This window comes from Vanellus vanellus, assembly GCF_965231255.1.
Source record: "Vanellus vanellus genome assembly, chromosome: 1".
Lineage (NCBI taxonomy): Eukaryota > Metazoa > Chordata > Aves > Charadriiformes > Charadriidae > Vanellus > Vanellus vanellus.
The window spans coordinates 53,265,603-53,290,455 of NC_138905.1; the positions used below are offsets into that span (position 1 = coordinate 53,265,603).

Here is a 24,853-nt window from a genome sequence, read left to right on the forward strand (position 1 = left end):
GCAAAATGTTTGGGATGCAAAATTAAGTTACAGAAGACAATGTGAGCAGAGACTTCCACTTTTCTCAACTCAGTGCTAGTCGTTAATCTATATTAGTTTCTGGAGCAAAGGGTTCCCAGTTCTTATTAAAATTCCAGCTGCTTATAGAAAAAAGACTTACAGTCATTAATAGCTTAGCAGCAGACACCCACAATAGCATCAAACATATCCTGACTTCAATTATACACCTACAACATACACTGAAGGCAACAGACGCAACACGTAAGGCAGAGTTTGGTCCTTACTATTACTCTACATTTTTGTGCTAGTTAACGTTACCTGTATTGTAAGAATAGCTGCAAGAAGAGAAATTCTAATGTGCAACGGTTTTGTCTTTCAGATAATACTAAATACGTCCTTTTCTTTTTTTTTTTTTCTTCTTTTTTTTCTCTTTTCTTTAGATGCTGGTCTTGCGCTATACCTGCTTGTGCTTCATGCACCAGTTACTGCGTTGAATCATGGCTTTGCACCATCATTATGTTCTCCATTTCTTCAGCTTGGGACACACTGGGAACTGTTTCCCAATATGAAGCAGTATCAGCTGCTCTAACTTATGATTGATTGCCTATGGTTTCTGGTAGCCCTTTGACTGTTCTAGGAGTTAGGCGCTAATTAGAGGCACAGATGCAGTATCTCCTACATTGGAAGGAAGAGCACTGCCTCTTGTCTGCGAAGAGCCCATAAATTATGACATTGGGCTTTTCTCCATGTAGGGATTGCCCTCAAGTCCAGATAAACTGACAGTACAGTTGATTTCAAAAGCCACAGTAGATCCAAAGATATAATCATCTATCTTTTATAAAACAACTTTATACATCTTTATAAAAACAACTCGGTTTCAGACAGATAACCTACATGAAAATTCCATAGGCAAAGCTGTACTGTCAATGTCTTCACTGTAACAGTACAAAATTCATCTAATTCCAAATTACTCTGCAGTGCAGTCCACATTAAAGTTTATAGTTACCCATATGTGGGCATCTAATTTCACTGACTCATGTAAATAACGTTTCAAGCAAAAGTGACAATTAAATAAAATATTTTGTTCCTTTAGCGTAACTTATTAACTATATATAAGGTTTCCTTAATTTATATTTAATTTAGCCAGAGCATGTGGAAAAAGTAAACGGTAAGTATCTTTACAAGGCGTACTATTGTTAGGCACTTTAAAAGCAAAGACATGCTTTGTAGCTATAAACTACCAAAATATATTTTTAAATGTCATTCAGCATCCTGAAGCGGTGACACAATCATGTTGATTAAATACCATGCTAAAGACAATGGCAAAGCAAATGAAAGCAAAGTGTACAGTCAACCCAGGTATAGGCATGAAAGCTGTAATCATTGACAGTACTTGATGACAGTATTTGTAGTGCAATTTGCTGTTGTGCTTTCTCTTTGGTACGTAAGGGCAAATACTATAATGTATTTAGGAGAAACTACTGCTATAAATTGCTCAACTTACATTAATTAATTCAATCTCCCAGATTTTTTTCACAAGGTCCATCGATGTATAGCCATTAATTAGAAAGGATTTGGTATAGTCACCCAGTTCAATGGAATCCAGCCATTCAGCTACAGAGGTGGGGTTGTAGCCATCGTGACCGATCTGCTTCATCTGAAAAATAAGAATGAGTAAGAATTACTGACAATATTCATTGAACACCTTTCAGAACAGCAGTTATTTATATTATTTTCTTTGGGTCAGAATTATCTTATTCTCACATCAACATTCTTTTAATGATTACTACAACTTGAAACAATTTTGTGAGCAAAAGCACTAAAAAACCTTAGTTTTCAATGGATCTTTTTCTTATGTCTGCTTGCTTTTTAAACCAGAGTATACAGCATGACTTCAGTTCTTACTAGACATCGGAGAATCCATAAGTGAGTGAAGGCAAAAGAGTGAGAAAGAGACATTATTAATATCCTGACGGCACAAAAATGTCAGATTTGCACCTAAGATTTCATAGAAGGGGAAGAAATTAGATGGAGGAACGTATCTTTTGGTATCAAACGGCAAGTGAAACGTATTGCCTTGGTTATATTATTCCAAACATATCTCTCCTAGTAGGTTACCTGATATTTTATAATGGCTGAAGCTGCATTATATTTTTCTGCCCCCAGTGGAGGCTTAAAAAAGTCTCTTTCCTCCACCTGGTCACATTTTTCAAGGAACTCCTGGGAGTTTTAGATTCTTCTCTGTCTGTAAAGTTGCTTGAGATTGGACAATCAACCCAAATATTATTGGAGTGGAATTGACAAAATGACTTCCACAGAAGCGCACCACCTGCATTCATATAGCAACACAGGCACAGAAAGCATAACCACATAAATCTTGTTTTCGTAACAAACGAAGAAACACCCCTGGCAACTTATTTTTCTGAATTTTGTTAAGCTGCTAAGAAGTAAAGAGCCGCAATTTCTCTTTCACAATTGCCTCTCAGTGACACAGGTGAAGATTTTCAAGCTAGCCATTAAACATAAAAATGTATAAAGCCTCCATCTGTGTAGCTTGTTACACCATACTGTTTTTATGAATTTTAAAGTAATTTGCAGTAGTGGCAGAAGTAGAACTAGAATGAGGTAGAAAAAACTACGCAATACCCTTCATTTTCAACAGTATTAGACGTGTATCATCTTTCTACAGAAGTGTAACTGTTGCTAACTCGACAATACACTGAACTGGTAAACTGTTAAGAAGATTTAGAGGTTTAGAAACCTTGTGTTTTGCATAGGATCTCCCGACTGTGCAAGAGCGACACTGCACATGGTGAAAGCCAGTATCCCTTTTCTGCCTACATTCCTACTTTCTGAGAAACAAGGGAAGTGTGACAGAAACATAATGCTTTGAGCTTAAGTTTGAAGTGAGTGACAAAGTAATTTAAAAAGGAGAGAATTCTGACCTTAATATCTTGCCTGAACCAATTTATTTTTCTCAGTTTATTTGAAATACAATTTGAATTCAAAGCAGAGAAAAAAATTAAAGTCTGCATTTGAAAGCCACAGTAGTGTTCGTTGATCTGCCTGTTCAAACGCAGAAAGCCAGCGTGGCGTGATCTCCGTCTCGGTTTCCTGCAGTATCAGAGAAGAGTGATGCAGGAACACTGCATCGTTGATATGACAGTTTGCTCTTTGGTCTTTTGCTGCAAATGTTGGATATGAAATATTAACGGAAATACGTAAATGATGTAGTGAAATCATTATCTTAAATCACAAAAGACAGACAAGAAAAATCACATAATTAACAATGGGAATTGTAGCCTTTCAGGTCACTTCTGTAACAAAGGAGTCATATTAGAAAATAAGAATTCAGTTTTGTTGTTGAACTTGACATTTGGGAATTTAGTTTCATCCTAATTTAGAATGAAATTCTTAGATGTTAAATGCATGTCAAATTCCTCTTTCATTGTCATTCACACTTCAAATCTTAGACTGACAGTAGCCTGTCCAGCAGACTGCAAAAATGTTGGAGGACTCTGGTAGCTTTGACTCCTGGGAAGCTTATTTCAAGAGCTGATTTGAAATGAGGTACGCTTAAACAACTGACACTTGAAGAGAAAGGACCCGATAAACTGTAGAAGAAAAATCTAATACAGAGAAGACGTGAAGAAGATGTACGGGGCCCACAGGGAACACACTACTTTTGAAAGATCTAATGTATTTTTGTTTTCTTTCTTTAACAAAGAGCAGCAAAGCATCTTTGAAACAATTTTCAATGTACCCATATGGGGCATGTTATGCAAATTATTTCTTTTGTTTATTACTATTTGATCTTCGTGTTTAATAAGTCCCGATTTTAACATGATTTTTTTTTTTTTTTTTGACCTGCTGATTGAAAAATCTCATGCAGTCTGGTCCACGATTCTGGTAACCCATCAGCCTCTGTAAAAAACAAACACAGCATGGGAAGTTTCTGAATTCTCAGTTCCCACTGGAGATCTCTGTCAGAAGGGTTGTTAAAATAGATAATCACTCTCCTATGGTGTGTTGCGAAGGGCTGCAGGCAAGCAAACGCAGGCGAGCAATCCAATAAGCCAAATGACCAGGAACTACTGAGATGTACGTGACAATTTCACTCGTTGGATTTGCTGCCAAGAGACAAAATTTTCATTGGGTCACCCAACAGCCTACAGGAAAATACACTGGCCCGTTGTCGGGCTTGCTCTGCAAGCATTTTCCCTTTCCCTGCCCCGGAGATTTGGCTGCCTGTGTTCAAGGCCACGTGGGAGATGGTGCAGCTGCGTAGCCTTGGGTCAGACCTGTGTGAGAAAGAGCAGTGAGAATCCTGGTTGGGGCCACCCCACCTTCTGCAGGAGCTGCATGAGAGCTCAAGTCCATGTCCCTGACGGTCGCCCGAGCTATGCGTCTGTGCCCAGCCATGCACCTTGCTGATCCTCACCCACCAACTCGCCCTCCTGAATCGACCTGGTCCCATCCTTACCCCCAAGATGCGTCACTGCCACCACCCCTTGTGCAGGTGCTCCCTGCCTGCCCCACTGTCCCCCCCCACCTCCCAGTCCACCTGCCCTGGCATGGCAGCCCCCTCCTGCTGCTCCTATCGCAGAAAATTAATCTCAGAACTAGAATATTTGCCAGAAGTTTCAGCAGTATTTTGTTTTGTCATGAGCCAAGTACCGATCTCTTATCTAAAACAGATTTTCTGAAATGTGTCTAATATATGAAAATTAATAAACTTCCAGTATCCGTCTTCTTGTATGGAAAGTTTTGTTCTGTCTGTTAATAACATCAACTAGCTTATTAACTGTCATTCATAGCTGGCTGAATGTTTTCCTTTCAAATATTTATCGACAGATAGATTGGTTATCTAGACGTGACAGTACCATCAATAGTATCCGCTTTTCATATAAAATGTTATGGAGTTTTTAAATAAAAAAAACCCCTAAGCCACTTTGAAATATCTGTCTGGAAGTGCTGCCCCTTTACTTTATCAGAGCTCCAGTTTAGTTGCATCTTATCCCAGTCCTCATTAATAGGTCACGGCTCTTGGACTGTTTGGTTTTTTTTTTCCTATACTGCACCACGATCTTAGACTCTTCTCACAGATCATTTACACCCTGTAGGCTTCCTTGCTGGTGCTATTTGCTGATTGATATTTTTTTTTTTCTTTGAAAGAAAGAATCCTCCTATCTACTGACTGTATTTCCATGTATAATATTTCAATCATTTTGCACCAGCTACAACACACGCACCAGTGGTGTCAAACATCTAAGCAGCTATGTGCACACTGTTTGACTCAGAGCAGTACAAAATCTCTAAGCTTCAAGATATGACAGCCTTTCAATTATTAACTGCTCATAAATAGGGGCAGTATTGTTCTTCCGCAGACACTGCTACTAGTTCATTCGGTTGTTATCTTTAAAGAACAATATCTGTATGAGCTGTTTCACTGCAGATGATTTTAGCATGCCGATGACGGAGAAGGCTAGGAATGAAGCCCATAGGCTTTAGAGAAAAATAAATGTTTAATAAAATATGATATAAACGAACCATGGAAGAAAACACAAAGCATGGGAGATTCCTCTCCTTGGTCCTATTGATCTATCACCAGTATCGCTTCCTTTGAAACGAATAGAAAGCAGAAGCCAGAAAGAGCTGTTTCTCATAACAAAATAGTAATGTCAAGTAGCATCCTAATGGGTTGAGAAAGCCTTTACAAGAAATCATCTGTACATCAGTCTCTTTACAGGTGCATCACTGTTATATCTATAGAGTATTTTACATTAGGATAGAACGTACTTGACTTTTTGTCTCTGAAAGGTAGCCAAATAAACACAAACGGATCTTCAAAGTAATCACATATGCACCAGAAGCATCAAGGTGAATTCAGTAACATGGACTATTACCAGTTTTCTCTGATCTTCTCAGACAGATGGGGAACGAATGCTATTTTCTCCACAGGTAATATCACTATCTGGTGGATCTCAAAACTGCTTGTATTAAAATCAAGCTTTTTATCTGCTGTATAAGGAGAAAGAGATGACTTGACTTTTACAGCTTTTTAAACGATGGCTACGATTACAGTGAATTTACACTTTTGTTGGTTTGCAAGAAAAATCTTTTTAGCAAGCCCAGAATGCTTTCTTTTAAACTGCTGGCCCAGCTGAGAGATTTAAGCAGCACTTTCAGGAACTTGTATAAAACTAACAACTACCAGTCTGGATGACGGTAATGGGGGAGCCATCAGTTCTTTTTTTTTTTTCTGTCTTTGTGAGTTGTCTGGTATATATCATGTACTTTACAAATGTGATCATGTTGTTGGAAGAGGAGATGATTCCTCCTCTGGAGCAGTGAAAGAAAAGGCTCAGGAGAGTGACGCTTCTGAAGGCCACAGGGCCTGGATGGCACAGGGGGCACCACGTGGAGCTGCTGCCTTTGGTGTCTGTGCAGAGATTGAGCCTGCAGACAGGGGCAGAGATGCAGCTCTCACGGGGGACGCGCACAGCTCCCTAAGGACCTGAGAAGACTTTGCATTTGCTGCTGTTGAGAAAGCCACAGAGTGAAAACAGGGATCTGCCTGCAAAGACACAGTGGGTGGGGAAGAGCTGTACATAAACCTTTTGGGTTTGTATTCTGTCTACCTTGTCACATATTAAAAAAGTTAACTATTCAAGCCTGTGTTCTAATAATGTTTGACTTCTTTCTGCTAATCAAAAGCCTTCCGTCGTCTTGTGGCACTTACTGTAAAAAGACAGTACAGGCACGTTCACTTCACAGCAGTGCCTGACTCAGGATCCTGCCTCAGTGGTAAACCCAGAATACCATGAACTGAGTTCACAGTATCCTGCCTAAGATTGCCAGCATTGCAATAGGCACCCTTTCCGTGATTTTTGCAGTTGGAATCTTCTGAGTTTGAAGGAAAACAGATGAACACACACTTTTTTTTTTTTTTTTCTTTCTGGAAAAATTTAAACAGATCCACATCCGGAAGACTGGAAAGACCTCCCAGTTCTTCATCAGACACAATGTCTGGGGCAAGGGAAGAATAGGTCTCATTCAGTATTACTGAGGATGATGTATGCAACATTTCAGTTGCATATAATGTAATCTTAAGAAGACCTAAATCTGGAATTTGTGGACTAAGCAGAAGCTATGGCCTTTGATCTCAAGAGCTTCTATGAATATGATTTCTAAAAGCAGTTCTGTGGATATTTGTTGGTACTTCAGTGCATAGAGCTAGAGCTCTACAGGCATGCTTTCAAAAACTGGATATTAGCATGGACTGACATCTCCAAAGTCAAACTTTCATCCTTTGCTGGATCCTGACTATCTCTGCCTGTTTAACTTTAGATAACGTTATCAACTGCACCTATCATTTTTTATCCCACTCAGGCATTGAACTAGTGGTGATCTTTTTGGCCCAACAGGACTATGGTTTGGTGGCATGGTACAATTTGAAAGTCATCTACTCTGCATTTGTTTCCTTTGCAGAATAGTCTGGGTATGCACTATCCAGCTTTCTTTTTGGAGGAAGGTAACAAAGCTCAGCACCAGTCATGCACCAAATGCATTTCAACCTCTAATAGGATCACAAAGATCTGAATCAAGTGGTTGACAACCTTACCACCTTCAATGGGAGAAAACACACATGCACATGTGGACCGAATGGTGGAGGTATACCATCGTATTTGCTGTCAACTGCCTTTAACTCTTCATGAGTCATAAAATTTCCTTTCTCGATGCTTTTTCTGATTTAATTACCTCACTTTCTGTTGCCTAGCTCAGAACTGTTTGCTGTATTTCTTGTTGCTTCTATAATGATTTTATTATCATCCACCTTTTACTAAGGCTATTTTTTTGATGGTCAGAAAACCTATCAATCTCCTCAGCTTCACGGAAGTTCCCACAGGATGCTAACTACAGCCCCAAGGGAATGATGCTGATCGTCAACCTATACTGCAGGGAAGTGGAAAGCCTCCTGATAGCAGGGTAACCTGGTGTCAGTATCAGGAGGCTGCTGACCTCATTACTGCTGTGAGGAGTCCAGAGGTGTCTAACTATGCTTCTCTGCTGTGACCAGTGGGCCATCTGCAGAAACAACAAGAGACAGATGAAGAAGGAGGCAGGGCCGATCCTGAGGGAAGAAATACTGCTTCCGTGGAGAGGCGTTGTTATGTATCTCATTGTTGCAGACCCTTTCTAGGTGTTCAAGTTGCATCAGACTGTGGTGACTGCTGGAACCTCTTCTGTTCTGCCCACAACTGCAAGTGCTGCTCCTGCCTGCTTTGTTAGGCCACATTGGCCCATTTTTGTCATCGCTCGTCCATGGTGGACTGTGCCAGCCCTCAGGAAAATGTTTGTGTCATTAGTCACTACAATTTTCAGCTTTTTTTTTTTTAATGATAGATGTCTTCTTAGCAAGTGTGTTCTCTGGGGTTGGGCAGCCGCTATTATGAGCCATGGGCTGTTCGTGGCACCTCCGGAGGCCACCTTGGCGGCTCTCTGGAGACCTTCAAACCTCTGCATGTGAGACAGAGAACTTGGCCATGGCATGCTGTGCAGGTAGAGATCATTTCTTAGACCAAAGAGGTACAGCTAGGGACCCTCTGGGGTACAAAGCCTTGAATAAAATGTACTAGCAGCCCATAATAAGACTGAAAGGGGAGAGTCATTCTCTGAATGGAGTGTTTTGACCAAAGGCATAGGCACAGGGGAGATGAATCATTTCTCTTGATAGATGAAAGGTGGGAGGGAATGGGACAAAAGCTCTTATTGCACTGGAGGAGGGGGAGGAGGACATAGAGAAGGGTTTCTTGGTGAGAAGGAACATAGAAAAGTACCCTCTGACCTAGTTAGATTCACATTCAGTGAATCTAACATTCGGTGTTAATAGCATTTTCCTTGTTTTACTCCAGTCACTCCTGGTTGGTCTTCCCTTCATCTGGGAAGGTGCAGCAGCCTGGACACAAGTGCCATCCTTGATGCTCTGGGCATATTCAAAGAGAAGAGAGGGCCGTGCTTACAGATGTTGAAGAAACTGGTCTTTGCTTTTTCAGTCTGTTAAAAAGTTAAAACGACTTAAACGTGACCTCGCAGGGGCTGTGCAGAACACAGCCCAGACCTATAGTCTGGGAAACATTGGAAATATTTGTGTCTGGTCTGTCCTGCAGCCTGCTATCTTGCAGGCAAATGGCCAAAGCCATAGTCTACTTTCACACAGTATGTGATAGAGTCATAGTTAAACTGGGTACTTGCTCCACTTCTGGATATGTATGGTCTCATGACCCAGTTATGCAGATGGCGCACAGCATTTCCCATGAGGCATACAGTATCCAGATGCTGCTAACACTAGTACTGCCCCTAGAGAAAATGCTATTGTTCACTCTGAGTCCAGCACTGGAATTATGGACCATATGGGTATCGGAAGGCCTTTTGGTGACCTGAAAATATGTTCATAAATATGCCTCAATGAGTAAAGGTGTAGGACAACTGAGTGGTAGTCTTTGTGGTTTATAGCTGCCTGCGGACAGGTTGCAGATGGGAATGTGGATCGCAACAGGAGCCCTTATGGAGCTCATGAACACATGAACGGTGAAGGCCTATGGCAGAACAGCCACGGCAGCAAAGGCTCTCAGAAAGCAACTATCCATGTCTTCTTTCTCGGACAAAGGATGTACAGAAAGTCCAAGTCAGTTCATGCAGGTCTAGTCTAATGCAGGTCCTAGTCTAATCGCCATAGAAAAAGAAGAGCACTTCCTCTCAAATTTCCTTGCCTGCTGACTACTCTCAGAGTAGGCAGTAGGCAATATGGAGTCAACCATAAACAAGAAAGTATAAAAGAAGCAGGAAGAAAAATAAGGCTCACTGTATGGGCAATAGTGGCTGTAACTGTGACATACTGCTCTTGTCTACATGATGCAGATAATTGACAGCACGTCATGCCTAGGGTGGCTCACTGATAGGCTCAGTTAAGAGAAAAATGGTTGTGAGACTGCTTTCATCAGACAGTTTTGAAGCACATGCATGGAGGGGATATTTGGCCAATGGAACCAGTCTAAAGCTAGCCTGAAGTAAACATCCTGAACTATAGCATGGATGTATCTAACTGCCTTGTTTTACCGATCCATTCCTATTGTGCTGCATCGCTTAAATAATGTAGATTACACATTTGTGTTTCAGAGTTGAAAAATTCATGTGTTATGCTGGATTCTAACATTTTTTTTCTGTCCTTATAAGCAGTGTAATGAGTAGGTGAGTGGCCTCCTTCTAAACCTGGAAAGTAATTACCGGAGGCATTAGAAGAAGGAAAAAAAGCAGGGTAGAAAGCACTTCCTTTGAATTCTGTCTTTCATCTTCACTTCCAGCAGACCGGAACCAAGGGACTCATAGCCAGAAAGGGTCACAAACATTATGATATCGGTTTGCAGCACCTCCTAGTTTGGACGCTGTCTTTAGGAATGGAAGTTGGAATGATCTGCTTTTCAGCTGTGCTGAATGGGAGAGAATTAAACACCAGGATTCAAATCAGCTTGCTAAGCTCTGGGATGTTGAAGCCAATAGGGCTGTAGCAATAGCAAACATACGATGTGGTCTTTCTCTGTTACATACACAGCATAGTTAATGTGCACATGCACAGTAGTTCTGTTTTCCTAAACGCCAGACTTACTGTGCTCGCACAAAGGAGTGTTACATATGAGTAATAGATCCAGCACTTTTTGGAAGCACAGCTTTACTGCTCATATAACTCTGCTCACAGAGAGCATGTGCTCATATCCCACTTCTTGTCTGGTTCTGCAAAGCACCCAGGAAAGCGGCTGGCTGCCTGCACACCACTGCTACAAGATTCCCAAACTTGCTTTATCCTGAGACCTGTCTGTGCAGGAAGGAACAAGACGCATGCTTTAAGAATAGCTCTGAAGCCAAGAGAAAGCTGCTTTCAGCTAACATCTTTCTTCCATCTGTCATATGAGAGAATGTGTTCCCATTATGCGCTGGGAGAAGGAGCCATACACTGAGCATCCCACACAAAAACAATCCTGTTTCTTATCTAAGTTCTCAGATAAGCTAGGATAATTCTTATTTTCAAAAACATTTTAGCTTTGGAGGAACCCACTGAGAAGTAACTTGCACAGAGGTTTCAGATGACAAAAAAACTTGACAATGCTCCTTAGGATTCCTGTGCCACTTAAGTGTGGCTAAAATATTATATCATGACTGCTATTTTGTTTTTTTTTTTTTAGGCAATTAAGCATATCCTGCACGCAATTCCCTTCTCAATATTTTTTTTTTCTCAACTTGCAACTTTGGTATCTTTTTTAGACATTGTCTCTACTCTTGACACATCTGAAATTCCTTTTAATAAAACATATGAAATCCTTCTCCAAACATTTATTGATTTCAATCTTTTCACATAAAAAATCTTAAATGCAATATCAAACTCTGCTAAGAAATTTGCTCTAAGACTGATGTCATGTATAAAATATTTCCATTCCAAGAATTAACTTTACAAATGATATTTCTACTGGAGTGTCTTAACCTTATCTAATAATAATAAGTCATAAAGTGATCTAGTTAATATTAATGTGAAACTTGAATAACTTAAATTACATTAGCGTGAGATGAGAATTTGGGCTACTAGCTCTAATCCAACAAAAAAAGCGCATATTTTGAAAAGCAGAAATCTAAAAGAAAGATTCCAACTCTGTCCGTCTCTTAAAAACATACCAGTTTACCCTCTTATGAAATATTCTTCTTAAATACAGAAACATTAGGGAAAAATATTTCGAGAAATCTGGGTAAACATACCTTTTCATAATGGTTAAACACTGCACAAGAAACTACAATGATTAATTAATCTATATTTGGCCAGGTATGTGGTTTTTTTTTCCTATTTAAAACTACTTTAAGCCCTGGAAAGTGGTTTTTAAACATGCTCCTGGTGTTTGAAATATAGAAATTCATCACTCTTTAGGAAGCCAGTAATTATGAGTAAAAAAAGACAGTCTTTCTTTTCAGCCACTAAAATGCCTGTTGCATTTTCAGGCTGCAGAGATGAATACTGATGAGAATAACAAAAAGAGCTTTAAAAAAGTGTATTTTAAAACCTTGACAATAGATTCGTTGCTTAATTTTTTCCCTCTAAGCTTATTTAATACTGCCTGAGTATGTGGCTCTCAGGAAGTGTTGTTCCATAGATGTTTTTTAAAGCACTTATCTTCCACCTCAAAATCTGAGTTAAAAAGTATCACAAGACAGGAAACATTAATAGTAAAACTAAAAATAACATCATCAGCAATGTTATTAAGTACTAAAACACAAGGAGTCATCAAGTTTTAAATTAAATGAGGAATAGAAAAGAGGTACATGTTCAAAACAAACAAATGAAAAGAATTTTTATCTAATGAGATTCAAATTAGTGAGACTCCAATTATGGTTTGAGATCTTAAATTATTTGGACGGTATGCACTATTTTGAATGCGCGATGACAGAGCTGAACTTATCAACAAACAAACAGATATACAGAAACGTTTCACGGTTCCTTGCAGGATGTGAAAGGTTTTTAGATTTTCAGCAAGCTGTTGTGAATACAGCAAGGGTGGGTTGCATCAGATAAAACTTACCATGATCCCAATTTGTGGGCCCCAGAACTATTAACACAGCTGTGTCTTCCTTCAGAAGATCTGGGGTTTGAATAGGAACTATGTATTTTTACCATGTAAGCTCTCTTGCGTTGCTGAGCCATGTAAGTGAAGAAATGTGACGCAGAGCGTCAGCTTTTGACTGCCTTTGGTTTGGTGTAGCACTCTTGCCTCAAAGGCATGTTAAGAACTCGCTCCTTAAGAACTCTTTCCTAGCTCAACAGGGAAGCTGCTAAAGACTACCTCAGCGTTATTCAGCTCATGCGCCAAGCCATTCTGTGCTACTTAATTATCATTGGTTCAGAAGATGCTGATTCTTTCAAGTAACCGCGAAACCAGCTTGTTCTCAACTGGTTTCAAGAGTATCTCTAGATCTTGGTTATGCTCTCCTTTCTTGTATTAAGCCCGTTTTAAAAAGGCCTCGGTTGGAGTTTTATGACAGAACCTGGCTCTCAGCGTTAGTGTACTCTCCAAAAGCAGACGTTATTAACAATGTTTTCATAAGCACCAGTTACTGAATGCAGACAGCACTAAAATTAAGATATATTAAAAATCCATTCACTAATTTTGAACAATTTAAACAAGCATATGAAAAAGCTGATCACTAAGAAGTATGAAAACCAGAAAAAAATATTTCATCAGCTCAGAGCAGGATTAAGATTACAAAATTTTCTTTGAATTACAGCATTGCTGGAAAATTCATAAATTCAGAGTTAAACCCTAAATATCTGTTGTAATTCATCACATGTTACTTTTATATACCGTACTACTTGTACTGTTTATCTCACTTGACTAATATGGTATGTGGAATATTATTGTCTTTAATAATCTTTGGTGTTTCAGTGCACAGATTCTATTGCAGTCTATATGGATTGACTAGCACATCCAGATACAGATATTATTCACAACTACTCATTTTTCACAAAAGAAATCCTTGTTCTCTGTTACGAGTGACTCAGAAGAACTTATCTAGTAAGACACAATTTATCAAAAAGCCTCTTCCAGCAATGTCAGCCTCGTGCTCTGGACTGAAAAGTCCTTTAATAACTCTTCTCATTCTCCAGTATTATCAAACGCAAGCAGACTAATCTCTATTTACCTCAGCTATTCCACATACGCTGCTCCCAGAGCACTCCACACATATTATATCAGGTTTTATTCCTGCCCTAGTACCTTGCACTACGTATCTGCATCACATGTGGCAGCTTTCTGAGCCTTACTGGTGTCTACTTCTCCCATTCATTCTCCTTACACAGCTTCACAAAACAAAATAGTAAGTTTTCGTGCTAGGCCCACTATGTCTCTTGTTCGGGATGCTAGTAGAAGCCCCCGCTGATATATTCTGGTATGCAAAATATAAGAACCATCCCTTCTATTACTGATTTAAAAATCTATAGTTTAATCAGCTAGCACCAAAAACGATGACTGTAAGTTATTCTATCCACAGCTGAGAAGCAAAATTCCTGTACAAGGCAGCAAATCAAATATGAAGCCTGCAGAAAATCTCCACCTCTTACATTAAAGGCAGGTATTAGGAAAACAATGTTTCATCCAAGGCTTTTAAGAATACTTATATAACGGACAAAGTATTTCCAGGCCAACTGCTATATAAAGACAAACATCTGGGATTCATTGACAGCCTTATTTACACATATGTAACAACAGTCTATAAACAGATTGAAAAGCCAAAAATAACTAAAATAAATGCTAAAGAGCCATCACTTCAAACTGCAGATTTTACTCTCCTTTACTTTGTGTGTCAATTGCATCTATACAAAGTGGGTCCAACACAATGACATTACTTTATGCGACATTTGCACATGCAAAAAACGTGTCTGCAAAGCCAGTAGAGTCATGTTCACCTCCATTCAAAAAAGCATCTTAAATAACGTGAAAACTGTAGGTGTTAGTTCCCTCACTTGGATAATAACAGAAATTATACCTTTGGGAGAAGCTGGATTGCTTGGAGTATTCTCTGTCTGTGTCCAGAGTTAAGGATTCCTATTTCCAAGAGATCCTGGTCCTCCATTACATTGCTTCCCTAAAAATGGAAGAAAAGGGTAGAATAGAAATGAAAAATTAGCAGATGCCTCCAATAGCCCGAAAAAACCCCTTTGCTTAACTTATAGTATCTGACAAGAATCATAAATTACTGATGATTGCATTAATTTTCACAATGATAAAACATGGTGGAAGGTCCTTGAGCTCATGGACAATTGCTATACTGCTGCCGGTGGAGAAATTGTAGCTGCTGCTGAAGCCACATACCAGATGTGCACCTTCTTTCATTCGACTGGAACCAAGGACATGACTACAGAAATGTTCAAAAACTCTTCATTTTTTTTTCATCCTCCCCCTACCTCACCCAGCTGTACAGAATAAGATGAGCAGAGTGGATGAGGATAAAATAAATTAGTTCCTTGTTAGTAAAATGGTAAAGAAACCAAAAAGGGGAACAGTATCAACAGCCCCCATCCAGCTCCCAGCCCTCTGAATTTAACTGTACCAGTGCAGTCCTGACTTTACCCGTCTCTGCTCTCATCTCCCTGCTTGCAGGCACGTCAAATACCTCCCAGCATGCAAACAGCTGAAAAAGACCATCTGTTCAAACAATACATGAAATAAGTCCTCACAGAAGTCCATAAAATAAGCCTCCACAATTCAATTCCTCTATTCTTAGGAGTTGCTAGGAGTAGGGGAGGACCTATAGCTACATAAATAAAGGATAATATGACTACTGAAATATGACCCTGGAATTCATCAAAAGAGTGGGCAATACAGGGTGAATTTGAAGGAGCTTGACATCACCTACATAGAAAGTTCAGAATTTGAAGGTTAACGTACTTGATCAGCTGGCAGTGACTATTGGAAATCACAGGAGGCACAACGATAGCTTAAAAAGGGAATTGCAGCCAGGGATCAAATCAAGGTGGTTCTAAGTAGGCTGGCAATCTTGTATTGGTTTTTTAGACTATTTCATTTCAGACAAAAAGTCAGCTTTTTTTTTTTTTTTTTTTTTTAAGAAAAACCCCCGAAGCTTCTAACTATTACAGTTGCGAACAAAACCTGGAAAAAACAGATGACCTGTCTTGAACTCTTACCCCTGTTGGAGTCTCATGACGCTAATTTGCTAGAGCAAGAATTCTTATTTTTTGTACTTATTTAACATCATCATGAAATAGGCTTTATGTGAGCAAATCCATGAAAAACTTCATCTCCACCTTTCCACGTAGCTTGTTGCTCCTGACTCAGTAGAGCTCTTAAGCTCTTAAGCAGCAAAATCAAACACTAATAGGCGCATAACAGAACATGCTTAAATACTTTGCTGAATCAGGGCTTAATAATGGATATGAATTCTTTCTGAATATCAAATCTCCTGTCCCACAGCAACACAGCTCTCTTTCAAAAAACACTCTGGAATAAGCAATACTTCACCCTGTTCAGCTGCTAAATCTTCACTCTTTTCAGATGGACTGATTAGTTTACAGATGTACTCTTGAGGACTCTCAAGTGCTACTCTGCAGAGTATCCTGCAAAATCTAGGGGAGGTCTTTTTAAGGCAATCATGGAGACTGTGCGGAGCTATTACATTTAAAATCATATTTCACAGTAAGTGGCATTATTTAAGACTACAGGTCTGCAAATCATATCCTGAAAGAATTTGCGTGCAGCATTCGGCACAGGAGCAGGCAGAGACCTGCCTAAAGGGCGAAGCTGCGCCATCACGCCAGTGTCAGCAGATCCCACGGTGTAAGAGCGCGTGCAGCACAGGCTGTGCAAACAGCGATAGTGACGAGGTGGGGCTAATACCCCCTTCATCTCCCTGGTAAACACAGACAAAATATAATTTCCCCTTTCTTCCTTTCTCCTTTGAATAACCTAAAGGAGGCTGTAAACTTACGGGAAGAACTGGGGAAAAAATTCTTCCAGTTTTGGGCTGGATTGCCCAGCTGCTGGAGATAGCTAGCATAAATGGATTGAAGGAAACGGAGCCAACTGAGGAGCCAGTCCAAAACAAAGGCTATACATTTTTGTTCATTTTAATAAATGCAGCTATTTTGTTTACAGCTATTGCTTTCACTTCATTCCTCTGTTTTCCAGATTTCACCTTTCATCGCTGCATGATGTTTACGCGTAATCATAGTGTACTCATCACTGAGCTACTACACACTGTTTACTGGTGTCAGTAACCTTGGCATCCAGCTTCAAATATTGCAACGTTTAAAACCCAATTCAACCAACACTTAGGAAAAATCCTGTCTATTTGCACATAGTTGCTGCATAGCAGGGAAAGCATTATTTTATTAATTCTTTACTATTTTTTTTTCCTTATATATTACTTCATATATTTTGGTTCTTTGCAGTTGGTATTATAAATTTTTTAAAGTATGTCAAGGTTACAAAATCAAATATTTAAAATTCAGGAAAGCCTGGAATTCATGTTGCCTCCTTGTCCCCAGTCTAAGAAGGCAACAACCGGATCTTTCAACGTTCTCAGGTTTTGGAGCTTTTGCCATGTGTCACCATCAGCATCAACAGAAGCAAAGAGTCATCTCTCCTGTAAAACAGACTTCATTTCCTCCCGTCATGGAGCTAAACCTGCTCTTCATCCTTCCATACGAGCAAACCAGGAAACTTTAGATACTCTGTATAATCCACTGTTGCTTAACATAGAGGAGCGAACCGATAGTAGTGGAAAGCTGCTGTCTGCTTTGCAGACATACACGTGAAGAGACCAAAACAGTCCCCCATATTCCTGTTCCTGGTGTCTGCTCCCATTCTCCCCTTAATCCCAGTCCCTGATTCTGTTTTTTACCTGATTATTCTTCTTATGCTCCTCCAGTCTCCTTCCATAGGCTCCTACATTGAGAGTGGGGAAAACCTAACTTCCTTCTGCAGCAGATCGGAGACGAGGAGAAATTCTCTCCCGGCTCTTAGCTGCCACGCACACATTTCTTATAAGCTGGGCCAAATTTAACCTCAATTAACTTTACAGAGGTGACACAGTAAATGTAATTAAAATGAATATGAATGCAAGAGTGTCTTTTCACATTATTTCAGCCTTAAAATTAGCTGAGCGATAGTAGCTGAAACATTCACCAAAAAGAAATTATTCTAGTAGGCACCTAGAGAATTTAAGTCCAAAGATTTAACTTTGATATGCTTACATACAAAACAGGTTCTTATACAAGGAAATATGGGACAGCAATCTCTACTGGGGTTAATATGCTTTTCTTATGTAACAAAAACATAAGAGGCTTTGTGATATTGGAGTTTCTTAAGTCTGTAGGAAAACTTAGTTGGAAGGAAAACTTACTTCTTGGAATCAAAGCAATAAGAATACATCAAAATTGCTTATAGTAGGACAGATTCAGATCCCATTCACTTCAGCTTACACTGTTGAAATTCCTGTCTTGTTAATGCATAAGAGAGAGTTTTCCTTATGAATTAGAAAGATCCTGCTTCTGAGGTTCCCATTCGGAAAGAGTGTAGCTGATCCCCACTCCCTGGGATTTGCGGTTCTGCACAACTCTCAGGAATATCAACTTTTTCCCTGTAAGCACATACAGGAAGCCAATCTCCTGAGTAAGAAGGCAGTAGTTTCACAGAACAGTTGGGCTCATGGAGGAAGGAAAAACGACTCTGCATGTGGGAGACTGGAGGCATATGAAAAACAACACAATTTAAAAACGCAGAAATTTTGCCAAAATCTGAGATAGTTCCTATAAATAAGTTCAGAAGAAAACATATAATGGTACACTACGAGATAAAGATTTTACTGGCATTTGTTTGGGTTGTTCCACACAAAATCACCTCCGGCACTCTCTACCTGAAGTTAATACGGTCTTTCCCAAAAATGCTGGATTAGACCTTTATATCAGTTTCCAAATGTATGTAAGTGCAGATATATGTATACAGAATCTTTAGAAAACAATTTGATCTAGAATATGTCAGATTTATAGCAAAAAAATTACTCTCTATTAAAAATAGCCCAATTTTAATACATTAAACAGCTCAAAGAATCTCTAAAATCCAATCAAAGGAAAAGATTCATAAACTTGTAGACAACTTCATTCACTATCAAAAGAGAACAACTTTCAAGACTCTTAAAGAAAGACCAATACACATTCTACATCTTGCAGGAACAAAAGCACTTTGAAGATTTGTCCCTGAAGATAATAAAATATGGTGATTAGAAGAACATATTAGAATGGCAGGCATGACTGTATGTTTCTCATTGCCCCCTTTTTGCACTTATGTTTTTAATCTTCATTCATGTATTTTCTGTGCTGGAGACCTATGGTGAAAAATTCCAGTGTCTGGTTCTGTCACCTAAGTAAAATGGTACAGAAGCTTTAAAGCAGCTGACAGATATATAACTAGACTTATCTGAAACCCCAACCACTGAAGTTGGAAGAGACGCGTTGTGGGGAACAAACCACCTGCATATGCTTTTTGGTCTTATTCTTGTTCTTCACCTTGGCTGACAGATTGAAAACCTGATAAAGGTTGGAGAGAGGTTTCATAGATTTTCATTGCAAAGTTATGGGGAAAAAAACCTCAATGGGGAGATAAATGCATATGCATCGCTTTATGTACACAGGGTAAAACTGACTGGAAAAAAAAAGAGAAAGGACAAATTAATTTTGCATTTAAGGCTTTTTTCTCCCTTACAAAAGGAAAGGCTGTTATGTAAGAAATTGAAGATTTGGGAGAGTTCTGGCAATGCCAACTAAAACAGCTTTTTCTATGCTCAGCTATATCATCTAGAGGAGGAAAAGTAGCAAATCTGGTGCCTAAAACTGTGTAAGAGCTGCTACTCACCAGGTTGAGTTGAATCCATTTGTTATGGGGCCATTATTGACACACAGTTCAGCTGGAGTGCTGACCGCTACTGGAGGTGGCAACAACTTCTGGTAACTTTTTTATGCTTCTGGTGTATTGCAGATTGGTTTGCCCAAGAACAGGGTTGGTGCGGGCCAGGGGAGGATGGCTTCTGAGGCGAGTACAGTGTTGATGGGGCAGCACTGGTGCTTGCATCACTTTCATTGCAAGGGGAGCGCCTTATGCTCTTGTTTGCCCTCCCCCAGCCACCCACATAGTAATCTGCGGCACCAACATAATGAGATGCGTAGGGACTCTGAAGAGTACCTAACACATAGCGATGAGTAGGATTATGCTGTATGCATATCACAGAAAAGGCCTGGTAGATGTTCAAAGAGCCTTAGCCAATATCTCTACCAACGCGCGTTGCACTGAATTTCAGCCTGGCTGACTGAGACTGGCCACTGCGGCAGCACAGCTGCGGAGATGAATGGAGTTGGGGCAGGAGGCCTCATACTCGGGCTTACGGGGCTGCTGGAAACGTGACCTGGCACAGAGAGTTAAAAAGAGAATATGGGAGGTGGTACGCTTAGCTGGAGTATCTGAGAGCACCAACATTCCTGCCACTCAGATAAGAGAGGAGGGAGCAGAGAAGGAGCAGATGGGAATGTTCTTCCACTATGCATACTTGGAGACTGAAGTCAGAGATAGAAAACTGAGACCAACAGCACCAAACAGCTCTATTCTTTCTTACCACTTCCACCCCAAATGCATAAGTGGGAAGGGAGCAGGCATCTGGTTCCAGTGGGAACAAGGACCGTTATGAAGCACATCCTCAACAGCTCACTTGAAAGAGTCCCCTTCTCAGTCTGAATTGCTTTGCTTCTCACCCACCTAATCCTAATATCCTTCCAAACTGCTTCCCCTTGAAATAGTTGACATCTAGACTGTCCTCTGGCTGGGAACAAATTAGAGACATCTCACAATGTGGTTAAGGAGACACTGAATAACCAGGACTTTTCTTTTTCATTGTCTAAATCATATGCCAGAAGGTTTATAAATTTTCACCACAACCTAGCTCATCCACAAAGTAAAAGAATTTATTTCCTATAGACTTGCAAGAAATGACTAGAGAAACTTAGCTTTCAATAATGAACACTGCCTCTTATTAGTGCAAAAATTTCAGGCAATGTGTCACGTGTTTCATTTCCAAACAAGAATTGGCAAACGACCAGAATTTAGCAAGCTTCAGTAAGAGTGAAAAGGTTGCCTCTCACTCGTATTGCCACTGTTAACATGAAAACAAGATCTGTAAGAATGATTATTGAGTGAAATGCCTAACTTGTACTTTCAGGTCAGAAAGATTTATCGGATTCCTGGAGATACTGCAGAAATTGTTATTTCACCTACAAAACTGACAAGACTACGTTAGAAAAATCCCCTGCAGAAGCATGAAATTTTGCCTTGGGGGAAAGAAATTGATTATAAAATATATTAGGAAGAAAGAACCGAGCATGTTGCCAAATAATCATTTGATAACACTCTTCCAAAATTATTCTGCTTTTAAACTACGGATACTGATACTCATTCTCAATCCTCACCTTGCTCTATTGTCAGTCGTTACATTTACGACTTTCTTAGCAATTAACCCCCCCCCCCTCAAAACAAAGAGAAAACTGGAAGAAAGTTTTCCGTGTTATTGTCATTCTATCAGGAAGTAATACTAAACTACTACTGAAATGTTAACTAAAAAAGGCTGTTTCACTCATAGAAAAGAGCGGGGTGATAGCAATTCAGAGCCCTAATTTGCAAACTATGCATCAAGATAGAAGGTGATGTAAGTAGGGTCAGTTTAAAAAGGAGTCTCAACAGACCCCAAATCCCACTCTACTATGTTTTAATGATCTCTCTCTGGTTCACATTCAGCTCTTCCAGAAGTGAACCTGAAGTAACCAGTGCCATCCAAAGCTTTTGAAATATTAATATTCAAATGAACATATAGTCACAGACCTTTCACACAACAGTAATAGTTAATTAAAATATAGTGATATTTGAACAATGCTGATAGCTGGGACAAGGATCCTTGTAGGAAGAATTTCTGCTATTTTTATCCCTTCTCCCTTGTAGCACTGATTCATTACAACCAACACAATTGTCACATGCAAATTAGCTGCACAGATAAGGTGGCAATTGAAAAAATTACCTCTGATGTTGCACTTGGCCCACTGAATTACTAACGCTGTTGACCCAACTCTGTCTGCCTATTTAGTCATAACAATTCAATAAAATAATTATTAATACTTACCTAAATTACATCTTAATGTCTTGAATGTATATTGTGAAGGTAATTTCACTTCATTTGAGTAATGAAAATTCCAGAGAGTCTATATTGTACCATTATTCAGATTACTTGAGATAAATGCTAGTTAGCTTAGATGCTAAATTTCTCAAAGGACCCACTTTAAAATCAATATTACTGTGAGCTAATTAACAGACTTCTAAATTCTCAGAAAAATATTCCTTTCTCCAATAAGCATGTAAGCTTGGGAAGTGCAGGAAGGGGCAAATATTTTCAGATATTTTCAGGCATAACCAAAATGTTGAATACCTGCTCTGCACGTAACAAGGAGTTCTGTTTAACCTTGGACCTAACACTGGTGGTTTCGTAATGAACGTAAAAACTCTGTTCATCTCCCAGAAAGTCTCACAGAAGTATTCCCTTCCTCACATTTTTATCAACCCTAGTCATGCTGTTTGAAATGTGAGCCACCCAAATCAGCCCGGAGAATACAACATGCAGAGTCAAAGACTTTGACTGTAAAATTCTGGGCAGGATCCATGTCTTAAAAATAGGTTATTCACAGAAAGGGTCTGTGAAATAACAGCAAGCAAAACACACGCTCGAGAAAATAGGTAAGTCTTCACACACGTATGCCCTAAAGATATGACTGAGGTCTCGGAAGCGCTTGTTCATCTCCTGCCTGCAGAGCTGAACCCTGCTCACACCGGCAGCTTTGCCTTTGGGCTGCATTCTGTGTTCCAGCTCTGCATTCTGAGCAGACAGAGCAGCTTGGAAACCATGTCAGACTGTCGAGTGAGACTGGAAAGTAGGCCCTCCTCTATCAGAGCTTGATCTGGTTGGAATTCTCAGAGCATCCCCAAGGCAGAAACACAGGAGCAGTTGAATTGGCAGCTGCTCTTTCTTAAAAACGTGACGGAAGGAGGAAGAGTGGCTTTATCTTTCTTTCTCATAGCACAGCCCGGCCATTAGAAGATTCATATAGAAGGCGGGAGATTAGATTCACATGTCTTTCATAAACTCGAACTTCCTAAAAAGGGAGCAAGCTATGCAACAACTGATAGGAAGGCGCATTCTGGTATTGAGGAGGAATCACCGGTCCTGCTAGAACTAAATTGCTGTGAAGTTTAGCCAGTAAGCCAGAAAGAAATATTATCCTTTAGACCAGTGACAGCTGGCTGTGGTAAATCAATCTTCTTGTGCTCTTGCGAGACATGTTTCTGGTTTACATCCAGTGACTGCCAAATATAAGAAGTGGAGAAAAAGCTAAAAATTCAGGACTTTCCATTTCTTTCAACCAAGTATCCTAACTTCTGAGCTACAGACTCATGCTTCTGATGCATACCATAATTTGAAAGAAAACAGTGAATCAGCTGTCCCATACAAGGGGACCACTTGGATGTCAAGATCCTGGAAGCAGCATGGGAAATCTAGCCTCCAAATTGTGCCTAATGCAGGGCTGCAAAGGGAGGAAAAGACTTTCAGATATAACTCCTGCTTTGGAGCATCTTACTGCCTTTCTCTTCCTATTGAGTTATGCAGGGTCTTGCGTGCCTAATTCAATTGTAGGGATCCTGCTCCCAGAGACAGGAACTGTATAGTCAAAAGTGGAGATGCTCACCATTACTCCAGCTAACTGTGTTTTTAATACAGTCTTGGAGGGTTCACCTTGCTGTGGTCTACTCTGTGTGCTGCAAAATGAAGCCACTGCCTAACTTGCAGATGCCCAAACCGTTTTCAGGACCTAGCTGCTAGTAACCGGAGGCTGTTAGGCGAACTGAACCTGGTGCTTTGTTTAATATTGCTAAATAAAATAAAATATGAAACAGCTCACAAAAATGTGAAATACTGGAAAATGAATGGTTTTCTATGTGTCACTGATTTGCTATGTTTAAATGTATTGCACGTTCCACCATGATGCTTTTGATCTGTAGTGGTGAAGCGAGGGTAAAAGGTAGGAGAGCCTGTAAGCTAATAAGGAACCGGAATATGCTAACTTTCTCTAGGTGAAAATTAAAAGGCTGCAGGGAAAATGTGCAGTCAGGCTTGCCTGCTAAATACAGTCGTTGAGACCCATTTTAATGTATTCCTACAGATTTTGTTTGCTAAGGCAGGCACAATGAATAGCAGGATTGAATAAGGTATTGTCATCTCCTACTGCACACAGATGAGATTTCTGTTACATGTGATTTTTCTTATACAAACCGTTGTGATTTATTTCTACGGTATGTACAGAGATATTACTAGCCTGGTCCCTGAAGCCCAAGATGTATGCAGAGATGGCCTCCATTTTCTTCAAACCATTTCTAAAAATAAGAGAACATTTGATTAAGGGTTGACAATTTTCTTTTCTTCCTTTGCTTGTTCTTGTAATTCATTTCGCATGGGAAGTGGGCTGTGTTTTTCTTATACCTTCCAATTCAGCAGCCGGGCGGCTGGCTTTGTGGGCCCACTCCCGTCACCACGGCAACCAGTAGATCGCTGTGATGTGATCCCATGCGCTTTATGTCACTACACGGTGCTATTGTTCTCCAGTGACAATTTGGGAGATGCGTTTCCCTGTTCTCATAGAGGAGGACTAATTATCATTCCACTGGTCATCTCATGTGTCACATATGGACTACAGCATCATATTAGGATGCTTTTCGCTTCACATGTAGGGACTTTAAGAATGACTGGTTTGCACCATGAAGCCTATGTTCAGCACCAAGCAGACACTGGTCCTCAGAAACATGCTAGAGAATCCGAATGCAGACTTTAGTTCTCAAGAATCATCAGTATGACCATACTAGGTGAGATCAAAGGTGTCTCTAACTTATTGCTTCGGTGTCTCTGCTAGTGGCCAAAACTGCCCAAAAAAGCAAAATAAATAAATAATTTGTCTTATATAACTTTTTTTTTTACTATCATCTTTGAGCTAATTTAAAGTTAAGCATATGGGCATTTAGCTATGCTAAAGACTGAGAGCTGGATACATAGCAGGCAGAAGACCTGATTTTGCTAAATACAAATCCAACATAGATAGATTTCAACGGATACATAAGACTCAGCTGCTCTTTAGCATTTGGAGGAAGCTGATTTACCATCCCTT

At 39.8% G+C, this 24,853-nt stretch overlaps 1 protein-coding gene across 4 annotated transcripts in view; it reads right to left on the reverse strand.

Annotated features, from left to right (window-relative positions):
* ANKS1B (ankyrin repeat and sterile alpha motif domain containing 1B) overlaps positions 1 to 24,853 on the reverse strand; it is a gene marked incomplete at its 5' end in the record, with an annotated part of 460,979 nt that overhangs the window by 159,823 nt on the left and 276,303 nt on the right. For all 4 annotated transcript variants that reach the window (XM_082485311.1, XM_082485313.1, XM_082485312.1 and 1 more), the window contains 2 exons: positions 1,505 to 1,657; positions 14,581 to 14,679. In XM_082485311.1, the coding sequence (XP_082341437.1) occupies positions 1,505 to 1,657; positions 14,581 to 14,679 (252 nt within the window). The remainder of the gene's footprint in view (positions 1 to 1,504; positions 1,658 to 14,580; positions 14,680 to 24,853) is intronic.